Here is a 14,574-nt window from a genome sequence, read left to right as displayed (position 1 = left end):
TACTAGCTGCAAGGACCCGCTTCGCTGGGTTTTTATTTGTGGGCAAAAAGTAACGATAGTGAAGATTAAGATAATTACATTATAGCCAATCTTACCCGTTTTCACAAAATGCAAGAATTAGGTCTCCCGTTTCCAGACGTTTCCAAAGAATTTTTACATGAGCATAAAAATATGTTCGATTTCCCGCAAAATCTCAAAAAACCGCCTGTAAATCTTGCATGCCACTTTATATTAACACTTCCTGGTCCCGATTCTAATTCTGAACGTCTCCTGTTCACGTCCAGTCAAACGAACTATTTTCAACATTTCTGGAACGTTTACGATCGTTCTATAATCGAACCAATATTCGAATTTTATGTTCGAATTAAATTCGAACAAATTCGAACATAAAATTCGAAATAGAAAGCCACTTTCAACCACTTTCAGCCCCATATCTCCCGCACCCTTATAGCTATCGAGACGCGATCCCCCTGGTGCACGAATGGAGACTTGGGGCTACCACCACATACAAACACCATTCACGTGCGATGTGTAGTTTTGGCGGAAAAGTGAAATATAGGGAAATACTTGTCCATTTTTATATATATAGAATATAGATATAAATATAGATTAAGCGAATAATGTAATGTTCCCGTAAATTATTCCGTAATACAATTAATAAGGTTGCCACTGCGCTCTCTTCGTCTTTCGCTGCACGAGCTTAAATCGATCGTTTAAACATTTTGTGACGAATCATCGATTTTCTACACCACTGTTTGTAGTTTAATTCGTGAGAGAAAAAGTGATCGTAACCATTATAATGTAAGTACAGTTTTTACATAAACAGATTAGACAAAGTTTTGTAAATAATTTTTAACGTGTGAAAATCCTTTGTAAATAAATACATTTGTCGTTAACTATACCTATAACACTATGCTTATGACACTTAAAATCATGTATAAACACAGTTTTGCGGGATTGTAAGGTGACGCACCTACTGACCATTGTTCTCAATTATTTCTGTTGGATTGAACTAACATTCATCTACAGTAACAAGCAATTTCGCAAACGTGCAACAATGCAACAAGCCAGAAAACAATATGAGATGTGTGTCGTAGAATTTACTAAAAAATTAAATATTATTGCAAAATTAAAAGATTAATTTAAATTCTCCATCCAATTACAAGAGTTAAACGTTCGAAGTTCAAATTGCACAAACTTCTATNAAACGTGCAACAATGCAACAAGCCAGAAAACAATATGAGATGTGTGTCGTAGAATTTACTAAAAAATTAAATATTATTGCAAAATTAAAAGATTAATTTAAATTCTCCATCCAATTACAAGAGTTAAACGTTCGAAGTTCAAATTGCACAAACTTCTATGTAATCTTTAACGTGTTTAATTTTTAGATATTTTAAATATTTTAACATCGGCTACAGTTGATTCGCAGTCTTTACTGTCGTTTATATATTTAATTACTAAATTGAAATTATGAAAATCAATACTTGTGAGTTTATAAATTAAAATCTTCAACAAAACTTTCGTATTCCAAGTTTAACTTATTTTATCGAATTAATATTAATTTTTAAACGCCATTGAAAACAAACACATGCATGTATTGTATATGCCCTAGAGACCCGAGTAGTTTTGGTTCCACCTTTTCAATTATTACAATTTGCCGAGCCATTGCCAGAGCACTCGCACGTCAATAATAATAAATTTTTCTACCTGAATTATTTCATAAAATTAGCGCGGGTCCTATAAGCCAAATTTCTGCATCTTCTCAGCTTAAACTGAAAAGAACGTTTTTGATAAGAAACGTTTAGAAGCGCTAAGACGAATCACAAATAATTGTAATTAATTAATAGACCGATACGTTTCACTCTCGTCTCGTGACGTCGCCAAATACAAGGCAGCTTAATTGATAAAGACACGTGATTTGACTATTTATTTCCTCGCTTGTCACGATTTATTTTTTATTTTTTGCCATTCATTACACCTGTTGACAAAGTGCGGTTCACACGTAAAGATGTTTCTCAAACTTGTTCTCCTTTCCCTTTCCTTACTGACTGTTCAGGAAGATGCAAATTTGGGTGAGTATTGCGAATCTAACGAATAACGTTTTGCTCTTTTCTACTACAATTAATACGGACACATTTATATATTTTGTTTATTTTATTATCATCGCGTCTGCTTCAAAATACTTCGACTATAATAATTATTGCTTAAATGGGGATATCCGAGCTTACATCGATTATCCGAATTGCCACGTATACAGTTCCACTGGTAAAAACACACTTTGTATAATTTCGCGTACATTATCTGTTGTAAATAGTAAATTTGGGAAACTCGCGTGAGTGAGATCCGAATTACAGATAATAAGAATAGATATAATAATTGCTATAGCAATGCTTTTTTGAACAAACGAAAAGCGTCAGTAAGAAAGTTTATGATTTTTCTGTGCGAATCACGTTAAACATATTTACTTTTAATACAGATTTTTCAATATTTTACAGAATTGGCGACTAAAACCAATGTCGTAAGAATTGCTAAACCATTAGTAAGTATCGTTTTTAACATAATAATATATAAAAATTGTAATTTGTATGCCAATAATGGACGGTACATTGATCGGTTCTTATGCTTTTTACGTATGACGTAACACTTCAAGTAAAGTAAACCGTATGGTGAGATAGATGCTATTTTTATTTTTTCATATAATTTATTGTCCTTTGATTATATACAATCGTCAATATTATTCGTAGTGGCTAATTTGATATCGAATGAATTTTTCGGATTTGCTTGTGGTACGTCGGGCCTCTTCTTTATCCATTCGTCCCCACCATCTTCAGTCCGTCCCAGTCCACGATGGAACACTAAGACATCTCCTTTTATTATATTCGTAGACTGTAACTATAAGAAACCCATCAGTGTTCACAAGAACCAAATCCGACAAAAATAAATGAACATGTTCCAGACTGGAGTCGAGCCTGCGTTTTAAATGAATATTTGTCTAAAAACAGAAGGATGATTAATTCAATTTTATTTCTTTTAACTATTTGAAATCTGTCGGCATGACGTAAAGATTTAGTGTTCCTTTATAAGTCGACTTCCACTCTAAAAAAATGATTTTTTTTCTTAAAATCCGCAGTTTTTAACCTTGATTGCTTCCGAGTGATAAATTCGTTACGTTTGTTATTTTATTCTAAAACTAGCAGGTAGGCCCGGCGTTGCTCGGGCAAAAGTAACGGTAGCGAAGATTAAGATTATTATGTTATAGTCAACCTTACCCGTTTTCACAAAATGCATCGTTTCCTCCTGTTTCTAGACTAACTACAGAATTTTTAGATGGGTGTAAAATTATGTTCGATTTCCCGCAAAACGAAAAAAAATACTGCATCTGCGTCTTGCACGTCGCTTTCTCTTAGCAATTCCATTGTTACGTAACACTTCCATTGTTGACACGTCTATTGTTGACACTTCCATTCTTAACACTTCCATTGTTACTTAGCACTTTCATTGTTACTTAACACTTCCATTGTTAACACTGCCATTGTTACTTAACACTTCCATTGTCGAAACCTTAATCCTGTCTCTCTCCTCCCGGGGGAATTTCGAAAAATGCCTTCTTAGTGTGCATTTTCGTAACGTACCCTATCTGTGTACGAAATTTCAACTTTCAACTCCTAACCGTTTGGGCTCTGCGCTTATTATTATTATTATCATCAACCCGTCTCGATTACAGGTATATATTAGATAGATAGACAATAGCCACAGTTATAGTTTAGTGTTTCCTGATTATGCACTCGTTAAAACCTACACCTCGAGTACTCCTCTGAAAAATTACCGTTAATCATCGAGGCTGATTTGACGTGTGTTTATTAGGGCATGTCAACGCCTACGCTATTCGACGAATGCCGAATATTCGCCTTTGGCCCAACTATTTGCCGAAGTGTTTGTTAATGGGTCAGAGCACAAGCACGCCGGGGCTTTTTTAGTATTTACTTAGCAATAGCACATAAAATCGATCTGTCCGAACGCTAACAAGACGATTCTATCTGTCAATACCACATCTTTTGTCAAAGATCCTTTCGTCGTAAAAGCGCTGTTTGCTTAATGTAATGATAATCATTCCAGAAAATAAAAAAAAATTATTACTTTTAATTTCAGTTCAGTATTTATTCCAACGTATCATGCCAAGAAGTATATTTAGAACACAGCAAGGAACTTTTGTCGTTGATCTACAGAACATTAAATGCCAGGTAAGTCTCTGTGAAGCGTTCTCTACGTTTGTCAATAATTAAACAAAACAAATAACTTTATTTTCTTATTGTGTTTATTATCACTGTCGCATTATTGAAATCCCCATTTATTGTCTTGCTGCCTTTTCGCTGCAAATACACCGATTTTAGATATCATCTCCTACGTCGTGCATTAGTGATGGCACGAATGAAATCAACGTGCCAGTAGAAAGAGCAGTTGGAAGCTCGACAGTAAATGCAAAGTGAAGCGCATGCCAGTGAAAAATAACTATTTGTAGCCGTTTTTATTTAATTAAAGATTAGAGAATAATCTCGTGTTTAATGGCAAGAAAGTAAGTACAGTAGAATCTTTCTTTAAAGGATGACGGATCAGTGGATTTTTTAAAATAACGGATCCTTTTTTTAGGTCACGCCAAATCAATGTAATTTTACCTCTTTTTATCAGATATTTTAATCAGAATAAATAATTTTTTCTACTTCAAATATATTGTAAACTTCGCGTTTTTTTAACGTTTAGGTAATATTTGGCTGTTTCTGGAAATTTGTAGAGTTCGATGATAAACTTGTTATATTTGAAATGTGTATGCACAACTGAAGAATTGTGCGAAGAGTCATTCTGCTGATGCGATTAAAGAGGAACCACGTAGTGAAAACTGTCGCCGGTCCAAGTGTTGCGCCGAAGTTTAGCGTGGTCATCGAGTATTTTCAAGACCTTCTTGAGACGTTTTAGTACCGGTACATAACATTATCAAGCGGTTGTTGTATTCAATAAACGGAAAAGCGGCATCGAAACAAACCAAGATGAACGAGCTTTTTAACAAATCGTGGTCGATCAAAGTGTTAGTGAGCATATGTAATTTGCCTGTTTTTGTGTTCACAGATGTACAGTACATCTTACGTCAGCTTTGTCGTTCACACGTATGGCATAATACACACATACAGTACCTTAAAAAATACGCCTTTCTATAAAATTGCCAGAAACTCAGAAGACTGACTGGCAACACTATTTCTAACCGGAGTTGATTGGCAACAAATTGTGCACAGAGCGCGAAATTTATTGTATTGTCCGTGTTTCGCCCGAGAGTAGGTGTTCGATACGATTGCTCTGACCACGTATAATAAAGATTCGTAACAGTTCGTGTAGTGGTGGAATTTGAATTAAATTTCAATCTCGCGGACGTGTTGGCATTGGAGTACCTAGCTTGGTACTTGGAAAAAATCGTAGGATAGAATGCCAAGGAATAAAGATCATAGATCTCAAGAGAATGAATAATTTCAATTACTTGTATTTCTTATGTGTAGGGCTTAAGAAACGGAAATTTTTTCGAATAACGGATATTTTTCTGAGTATGCGGAAAATCCGTTGTTTGCGATATAACGGATTCTCGGAACAACAGATGATTTACTTCCGTAACATGCACGGCGAGTGAATCGGATACCCATCGAGCTCTCCAGGGACTGATGGGAGGCCATTTATGAACGTGTGGGATCCCACGCCAGCGACATCGTGCCTGTTCCTACTTCGGGATATCGTAAGATTCCTCTAGAGCCCTGCAGTGGCAGAGTGGATGTAACCACTACTGGTTATATAGCGTTTTTCAGGTATTTTCACGTTAGTAACACCTAAATTGGGGTCATATTTCAAAACAAAGTCCTGCCGGAAAGCATCCCACTCGGCAGATTGTTCAAGTGTCCCGTTGCCGTAAACAGGTAAACCAAATTCGGTGGCATCACCACGTGTCTTGTTACCGAACACAAACAAACAAATAGACAAATAAACTATGCTTCTATATGACCAAAAGACAGTCTTACGAGCTAGTGAAGTTTTCTGTTTTAAATTGTAACGTTGTCTAGCGGGAAATTATCTCTTTCTTGATGATTTTATAATTTCTTTTTATCATCGTCGTTAAGTTGACGGCATAAATATGATGCTTTGTTCGATTGCCACGCGCACTTCTAAGCGGCTTTGATTGTGTTAATATCAATTGTAACATTTAATGTGATAGCGACATCACATTATTTTAAACGTGAAATTAATTATATATTTTCAGTTGCGTGTACGCAAACGTGTCAGAAAATGACGTACCCAAATCCTATGGAAAAAAATTTCAAATGTCGCAGTTAATAAAAAAGGTATTTATTAGTTCAGTTCTTCCGCTTTTATTCTTTATTTCTGTAGCATCGAAACATTTGTTTAATTTATTCCAAATTACTGTATATACAACACGGAAAAAGTATAGTAACGAGTCATATTTTGGCCTTACGTTTTAACAATTCAAAAGCCTAAAAATATAAAAAAACAAAAAAAATCTTTACGAAAATCAGTACGTGCATTCTGCATATTTCTGGACTATATGACCTATAAATTTGCCAAGATTATTTGTACATACAGGGCATTGATTCTGTTAAATTTTTGAGGTCATAAATCAAGGAAATCGGTGCGTCACATCTCGAAAGCGATTAAATTTAAAGGAAGTTTTACTTGTTACTAGCATTTGGAATTTGTTTAGAAATTACTGCAAAATAATGCACATGTTATTTACTAGTAAGTAATAGAACAAACAAGTTAAAATTTATTCGAGAGAACTCACTTCGCTTCTTTCGAAAAACTGCTGTGTAAAGAAGTAAGTCTTCCCTCTCGCGATTAGACGTCATCGTGAATTTATTAATATTTTAATAATTAATTTATTTCCTTCTTCATTTTTGTATTAATATGTAGTTTAAAAATTAATTTTACAATAAGTATTTTGTGACAACAACTGGTAAACAACGTATTACGAATTATATTGTAATGTAATATAGCCTTTTCCGTAATACGCTGATAGATTCCATCGATATATTCATTACAGTTATTTGTATAAATGATATTTCAAATTATTCACTTCACAGGAGGCTGATATTTCGTCAACAGAATTCGAACTTAGATTCGATAATTACCGCAACGTGGATTTTTCAGTACCTCTTTTCATAAAAACGAAAACTTTTTTTATAAAACTGAGAAAACAAAACATTGGATGGCATACAATCGTCAATGCCTTTCGTTTACAGGTAAATTTTTTCCTCTCTAAAATTATAAATCAGAACGCTTAAAAATTGCAATTATTATTTTCCTTCCATACAAATTTAATGAAGGTGTGGCTAGCTCTACTGAGTTCCGTTTTACTGTTTGGATTTTATTTTCGTTGGGTCATCAAAGACAAAGACGATAAACCTTGGCACGTAGCGAGTGTATACTGGTTTCTCTTCACCACTTTGACTAACCAAGGTAAGTCGATACGATTTATGACAATTTGTTGTTGACGAATTTATATTGAGTTTCTATCGTTACAGGAGTCGACATGAGTGTCATCAATCGATTTGCGTCCAGAATATGTTTTGTAATGTGGGTGTTATCGATTAGTGTTTTGTTATGGGGTTACGGCGGTGTATTGTCGTCGCTGCTGGCCGTGCGGGTAAACGAACCCGTGCCCACCACACTCGAACAACTCGCTGCTGCTCTTGACAGAAGAGAATATTCCTGCTTACTTATTTGCAACAGTAACTATATTCAAAGTTTAAATGTAAGTATAAAGTTGTTTTAAAAAATAATCCGGTTCAGTGAAATAACAATATCGGTCTGACATACAAATTTACGAAATGATTATTGTATTATGGGAAAACTCGTATGTATACTTATTCTATGTGCAAGAAAATCTGTGGTCATAGAATTAATGAACAGAAATATAAATTCAAACTGCAGTTAATAGAGTACGAGAGCGCAACAACATCACCCGATAAAACTTAGAAGGGTATTGTTGGCAACAATAATGTAGCTTTGGAATTGTATTGATTGAGAGTTTTATATATAAACGTATGTCGAAGTTATTCTTTCGGATAAGCAAACCTATGATATTTAAAAATAACATGAGCTGTATCGCGTTTTTTCCCTTACCTTACTATTTTATGCCAAATTTTACTAAAGTTGTTGATCTTATTGGTTGAAAACATTCGTAGCTAGTTTCTATTCGTTTATAAAAATGTTTTTGTTGACTATTAGAAAACAATACAAGTTTGCTGATTAAAATACAGTAGACCCCCTATAACACGGTAGATACGTTCCGTGTTACATGAATTCCGTGTTGTACGAGTCACTTAGATTGTACAAATACGTGAGCCGTTCACAGCCCGGCACTTGCGCAGCTTAAGGGATACGGCTGGTTTAAAGGTTTTATTCCATAAAATTGATCGATTCTAAGCTAATTTGACTCGAACATTTCCAAAACACGTATAATTTTTTGTGAATAATCCGTATAAACTACGTTATAAACAAAAAATTGTAGGAATACTTACCGAGCGCGCACCGTTCGAAGACGCCATTGCTTAAGCTCGTTTTCGTCGCGGATCGGCTCATCGGATGGCGGTCACGTGTTTCCCGATAAGTTATTCTTTCTGCGAAAAATTTGCTGAACTTTGGAGTCATCATTAATAGAAATATAATATTTATGGCTGTTGAATAATAAATGTTTTTTGTAGGTCCGCTGCTCGTTTAAACTCAACGGTTTGTGCAATGATCACTATTGGTCCAGATTTGACCAATTCTGTCGAGACACGAGTCGGCCATGACAATCTGTCTCATTCTTTTACGGTGTTATACGAGCCTTTTTTAGCATGTTACACGAACATGATCGCATTTTTTCTGTCGTGTTATACAAATCCGTTTTATATGAACCCGTGTTATAGGGGTATACTGTACTGTTTTCGTTCGTTTACCACTTACAATGAATACATTCAATGCGACAATAATGAAATTATATCACACGTTAGCAAGACGTCGGGTTTCTTTGACACTTCCCACCGTATGGGCAATAAGATGGCCTTTTATCGAGGTCAAAGTGGATTCGATTAGACTCACAATAAAACATTCGGAAGCCGACATATCCCGCATGTACTACTTCGAAGATTCCAAAGTTTTACGACCTGTCCGAATCTGGACTGGTATCCCAGTCTCTGCGGTCGCTTTTTTCTAACAGTTGGAATATACTACAGTCTGTTAACAGAATGCCTGATATTGCAGATAACTGTATTTTAATGTAACGGGTATAAAAATACACAAAGAATAACCGCTGTAACTTTGGAGCAGTGAACAATGCAAGCTGAGTCCACATGGATCCCACCGGAAGTTAAAGGAAAGGAGCGAAATTACTGGGGCTTGCCCATTCTTGAGTTGAAACTTTTGTTATGAATTCTTTGGAAAGAATATTGTAAAAAAATTGGGCAAAGCGAAAGGGATTTGGAACAATAATTCGTGGTAAAACACTACACAGCCATTATTTATAGTAGATTTTAGGTTTATTAGCAACTAACAAATAAGCCCAGCGTTGCTCTGGTAAACGATTTGGATGATTTGGTAAATATTATATGTTTGGAAATTAAATTATAACTATTAAAAAAAAAACTGCATCTAAAATAGTACAGTAGAAGCCGTTCTTCAGGTTAAGCCTTAATCTTCCCCCTCTCCCCCGCGAAGATTTTCGAAAAATCTCTTCTAGTGTGCATTTTCATGACGTATCCTAATTACTCTAACTGTATACCAAATTTCATCTCTTTAGGTTCAGCAATTTACTCTGGGCTATGAATCAATCAGTCAGTCAGGACATGTAATTTTATATACATAGATAACAAGTTTCATCTATATATATAAAAATGTGTGTGTGTGTGTGTGTGTGTGTGTGTGTGTGTGTGTGTCTGTCCTTCATGCGTTACCACACCGTTTATCCGATTGCCGTGAAACTTTGGGAAGTTGTTTAATATACTCCCGCGATGGTTTCTGGCATAGTACGATTGCCACGAAACTTTGGAAAGTTTTTTAATACACTCCCGCGAAGTACATTTATCCTACGATAGATGGCGCGCATGTATACGAGCACTGTCTGTCCTGTATGTTCGATCGATTTCAAATTGTGAAGACCATTTCCCCCTCCAAAAAATATTTCTATATATGCATTTGTTATTTACGATATTTGTAATAATTTTTGTTTAATCACTTTATTTTAACTTTTTTTTGGTAATTACGTATTCGCTCTAACTTCGTTAAAACCTTAACTGTACCCGGAACAACAATCGAAGTTGTAGGAGGAAATTCGCCTATTTTACCGATCTAGGGATTCCCCTTTCCCAAATTTTAATATCGACTCAAAATAATTTAAAAAGACAAATTACAATAAAACGGTTTATTATCCAACTATCAGAAATTTCACAACATGCCAAGGAAGAGAGGAAGGATCAATTAAATAATTAAAATTATAAAGGATTAAAAAATATATATATAAAAATGGGGAATATCGCACTTCTGACAATCGCTGCGAGTGTGTGGGCTAAATTTGGAGAATCCGTGCTTCTTGCATGGACAACTGTATGTCTGCAACTCACGCGTCGGAAAACTTTCTGATTTATTCGTGTACGCACCAGACGGAAAAACAAAAAATATCGTGTATCCACAAGCACTCCAATAAATAAATAGAATTCAAACGACACTTTGAAATGTTTTCCCGATGGAAATGAATAATAATAATAAGTTTCAATAAAAATGATAAAATGTAAATTGAATTTTATCATAACGAGTTTGCTTGAATTTCGTTTCTTCTGAGATCGCAGCAATGCGTGACGGGTAAGCTAGTACTTATTAAAAATTTACCTTATCACTTGAAATAGCAATTGAATTTTTACAGAAATCAAAAATCGGATACTTGAGAACCTTGGCCAAACATCTTCATTCCAGTCACCAGTTTTTGAGAAATCAACTAAAAGAAGATGCTGAAATAAAAGAAAAATTAATTAATGCTTATACTAAATTAAGAACTTCAAAAGGCTTGGATACCAATGTAATAGTTGTCGAAATATACGAAATGATCATTAAAATGTTTGGAGAAACATCAAAGCGGGCAATTGTCGATTTTCCAGACTTAATAAAATTCCTGACCATGGATTCCGACGACGAATATTTCGTATCCGATGACATACTTTCCACAAGTAATTTGGTACTTATGATGAGAAAAGGATTTCCGCATAAAAATAAAATCGACAAATTGTAAGTATACTTTAACATGTCTCTTTATGTAGAAACTCTAATCTAATTTAATAATTAATTTATCTTTAGAATCAGAAGATTGTTCGACACTGGAATTATTATTAAAATGTCTGGCGGTACATTTTTCGAATCAAAACTAAAATCGTCGAATGATTGGAAACGTTTGTCTCTACAAGACTTGTTTGGTCCATTTGTTGTGCTTATCGTAGGTTACGCCTTATCATTTTCTTGTTTCCTTGCCGAATTCCTGGTCGGAATGACATGCAATCGGATTGTTCCTTTCAAGCAGTAAATTATCGAACTTTTCGTTAGCACAATCATGTGTAAAGGTCGGAGGTGTAGGGGAAACCGGGAAGAGATATAACTTTTTTGGAAACATTTGTTAATAAGATATTAATTAACTTTTAAATGTAGTCACCGATAAGTTTGTACACGATGTGCGCTTCTAGAAAATAATTAATTGCGAAAACTAGTTTATAAACATCACCAAAAACTAAATAGTAATTATGACGATGCTTATAATAATGATTATAAATTAATTGTATAAATTGCAGAAAAATAAGTTGTTAGAAATCGGCCGCTATTTGCTGAGTTGTTCCGCGACGAAAACAAGCTTTAGCAATGAGGATGTCTAATAGTGCACACTCGGTAAGTTATCCTACAATTTTTTGTTTATAGCGTANCGTAACACCAATTTGTGACCATGCTTATGCGATTTTACAGAAGTTTATTTACATTGTGTAATACAAAATTAATACGTCACTAAAAATTTTTGGTAAAATGCATTTCGGGCTTTTTTTTAAAATTATAACCCATTTTTACTTGTCATTTTTTATTCAGGGATTGAAGCGCAAGCAACAACTCTGACATTTGTTATGAGTATTTATAATTAACTGTTAAGAAACTACGATTATAAAATATTTATACACATTACAATGGAACAAACTTTCAGTTGGATGATAATTCTTATTAATGTGTTATATTTAATTTTTTCATGAAATTTATTAAAGTATGGGAATTTAAGTCTTTTCATTTTTAAATTTTATTTAAAAAATTCAAAATGAATACTTAAACAATTGAACATGTAGTAATTGTCTGTCAAATACTAAACATACAGTTTTATTTTCGATCTTAAAAGAATTATAAGAAAAAATAAATAAAAAATTAAAAAATTACAATATACAGTTAGTAGCCGAACAGGATAATCATACAGGGCAATAATGATAAACAAAAGGATAATAAAAATGTAAATTTCAATGCAATTGTTCAAGAGAAAAATTTTATAAGCAATAGTGGTTGCGAAATAAATAAAAAATACAGAAATGACTAAAAAATGCAAAACCAGTTGGGAAATTTATCTGTTTGCGCTATGTGTAGGTCAGCAGATGGAAATTTTACATTTTCTTAAATTTTTTTCCAAAATTACACTACGTGTAAATTAACAAATCGAATGGAGATGGAAATTAATTGATTTACAGAAATCCAACAGATATTTTGGGTTGAAATTTTGACGTAAATTTTGTCTAAACTAGCGATAGTTAAGTGTAACGCCCGAGTTTTGTAGCAATTGGTCGAACGGCCTAGGAGTGTATAGCGAACAAACAAACATCCGAACATTCTCTTATATAGATAAAATAATTTAAAAGTAATCGATTCCTGGCAGTGATCATACTTCCGTCTATCCAATATGGCCAAATTAGTTTATACGATCCGCATAAATTAACGGCTTTTTTAACACGTCCGATCGACCGAAAGACTAATTTAAATTTCAAAATAATATTTTAAGCNAAACCAGTTGGGAAATTTATCTGTTTGCGCTATGTGTAGGTCAGCAGATGGAAATTTTACATTTTCTTAAATTTTTTTCCAAAATTACACTACGTGTAAATTAACAAATCGAATGGAGATGGAAATTAATTGATTTACAGAAATCCAACAGATATTTTGGGTTGAAATTTTGACGTAAATTTTGTCTAAACTAGCGATAGTTAAGTGTAACGCCCGAGTTTTGTAGCAATTGGTCGAACGGCCTAGGAGTGTATAGCGAACAAACAAACATCCGAACATTCTCTTATATAGATAAAATAATTTAAAAGTAATCGATTCCTGGCAGTGATCATACTTCCGTCTATCCAATATGGCCAAATTAGTTTATACGATCCGCATAAATTAACGGCTTTTTTAACACGTCCGATCGACCGAAAGACTAATTTAAATTTCAAAATAATATTTTAAGCAAAATAAATTTTAAAATTTATTTTTAAAACTAAATTAATTATCGATTCTAGAAACAAGTTAACGACTGTCGGGTAGCGCCGTGGATTAACAGATTTTGAAAATTTTTACGTGACAAAAATAATCGAAGCATATTTTATCGACAATATTACACGAACACGGTATATTTTCGCCTAAAAATGAAAAATTATATTATTTATAAGCTGTACGGTCAGTAACTAAAGAGTAAACACATTTGTTTTTTTTTTAAATTAAGTCAAATTTAATTTATTACTTAACAATAAAAGTGTTATAAGATAATCTTATATATTGATTAAATTATTTATACAAAGTTTTATAATAAGTATAAAATATGTACATTATTTATACAATGTTTTAGATTTTGATTGTAATAAAATTATAAACACAGTATTAAGAAATAATTTAAAATTGTTTGTATATTTTGAAACCCTACCTTTTGATGAAATTAGTCGAAATATTCTATCTGGCATTGAGTTTACTAATTTTTTTTTGTTGTTTTTTCAGTTAGTGCCTTTCATGCTTTCATAATTTCCAATTTTACTTTCTATACACTGTTATATGATTTTCTCTATAGACAGCAAATGTTAGGCAGCCCATAGATTTTTAATGGGATTCATATCTGGACTTCTGGATGGCCAATCAATTACCTCAAATTTTTTTCAAGTCATTCTTTTGCTGATTTTGAGGCATGCTACCTTTAAGAAGTGTCGCCATCGTCTTATCCACAGTCAGTTCTGACTTATTTACCACAAGGCATTTCTGTAATTTCATCATCCACTTTTCACCTTGGGATTCCGGCTCCCTGCTCGATTTACCGGATATAAATAAAACCAAATCGTCTGCGCAAGTTATTTATTCTACAACATTCAGGCAACGTTCAAATACCAAATTACAGAGGACAGGTTTGAGAACCGACCCCTGGAGATAGTTTCTATTTACCTTCCACACCGTTTGTCACTCTCCTCGTACATAACTTCTCTACATCATAAATAGTCCCGTAGTAACTAG

General features: G+C 33.7%; 1 protein-coding gene across 4 annotated transcripts; it reads left to right on the top strand.

Annotated features, from left to right (window-relative positions):
• Positions 1 to 4,556: 4,556 nt before the first annotated feature.
• Positions 4,557 to 11,758, top strand: LOC111622051. 4 transcript variants are annotated; one of them, XM_023364363.1, is made up of 7 exons: positions 4,557 to 4,576; positions 6,296 to 6,377; positions 7,134 to 7,292; positions 7,377 to 7,509; positions 7,575 to 7,804; positions 10,952 to 11,310; positions 11,380 to 11,758. In XM_023364363.1, the coding sequence occupies exons 1-7, from the start codon at positions 4,566 to 4,568 to the stop codon at positions 11,600 to 11,602; spliced, it is 1,197 nt and encodes a 398-aa protein (XP_023220131.1). In that variant the 5' UTR covers positions 4,557 to 4,565; the 3' UTR covers positions 11,603 to 11,758. The 4 variants fall into 4 exon arrangements, with proteins under 4 accessions (XP_023220131.1, XP_023220130.1, XP_023220132.1 ...); XM_023364362.1 differs by lacking the exon at positions 4,557 to 4,576 and adding an exon at positions 4,843 to 5,083; XM_023364364.1 differs by lacking the exon at positions 4,557 to 4,576 and adding an exon at positions 4,843 to 5,846.
• Positions 11,759 to 14,574: the final 2,816 nt, after the last annotated feature.

This window comes from Centruroides sculpturatus, unplaced genomic scaffold (genome assembly GCF_000671375.1).
Source record: "Centruroides sculpturatus isolate CEXI.00-Female unplaced genomic scaffold, Cexi_2.0 scaffold11, whole genome shotgun sequence".
NCBI lineage: Eukaryota > Metazoa > Arthropoda > Arachnida > Scorpiones > Buthidae > Centruroides > Centruroides sculpturatus.
Note: the sequence above shows the minus strand (reverse complement) of the source record. Positions and strands in the feature narration are given on the sequence as shown.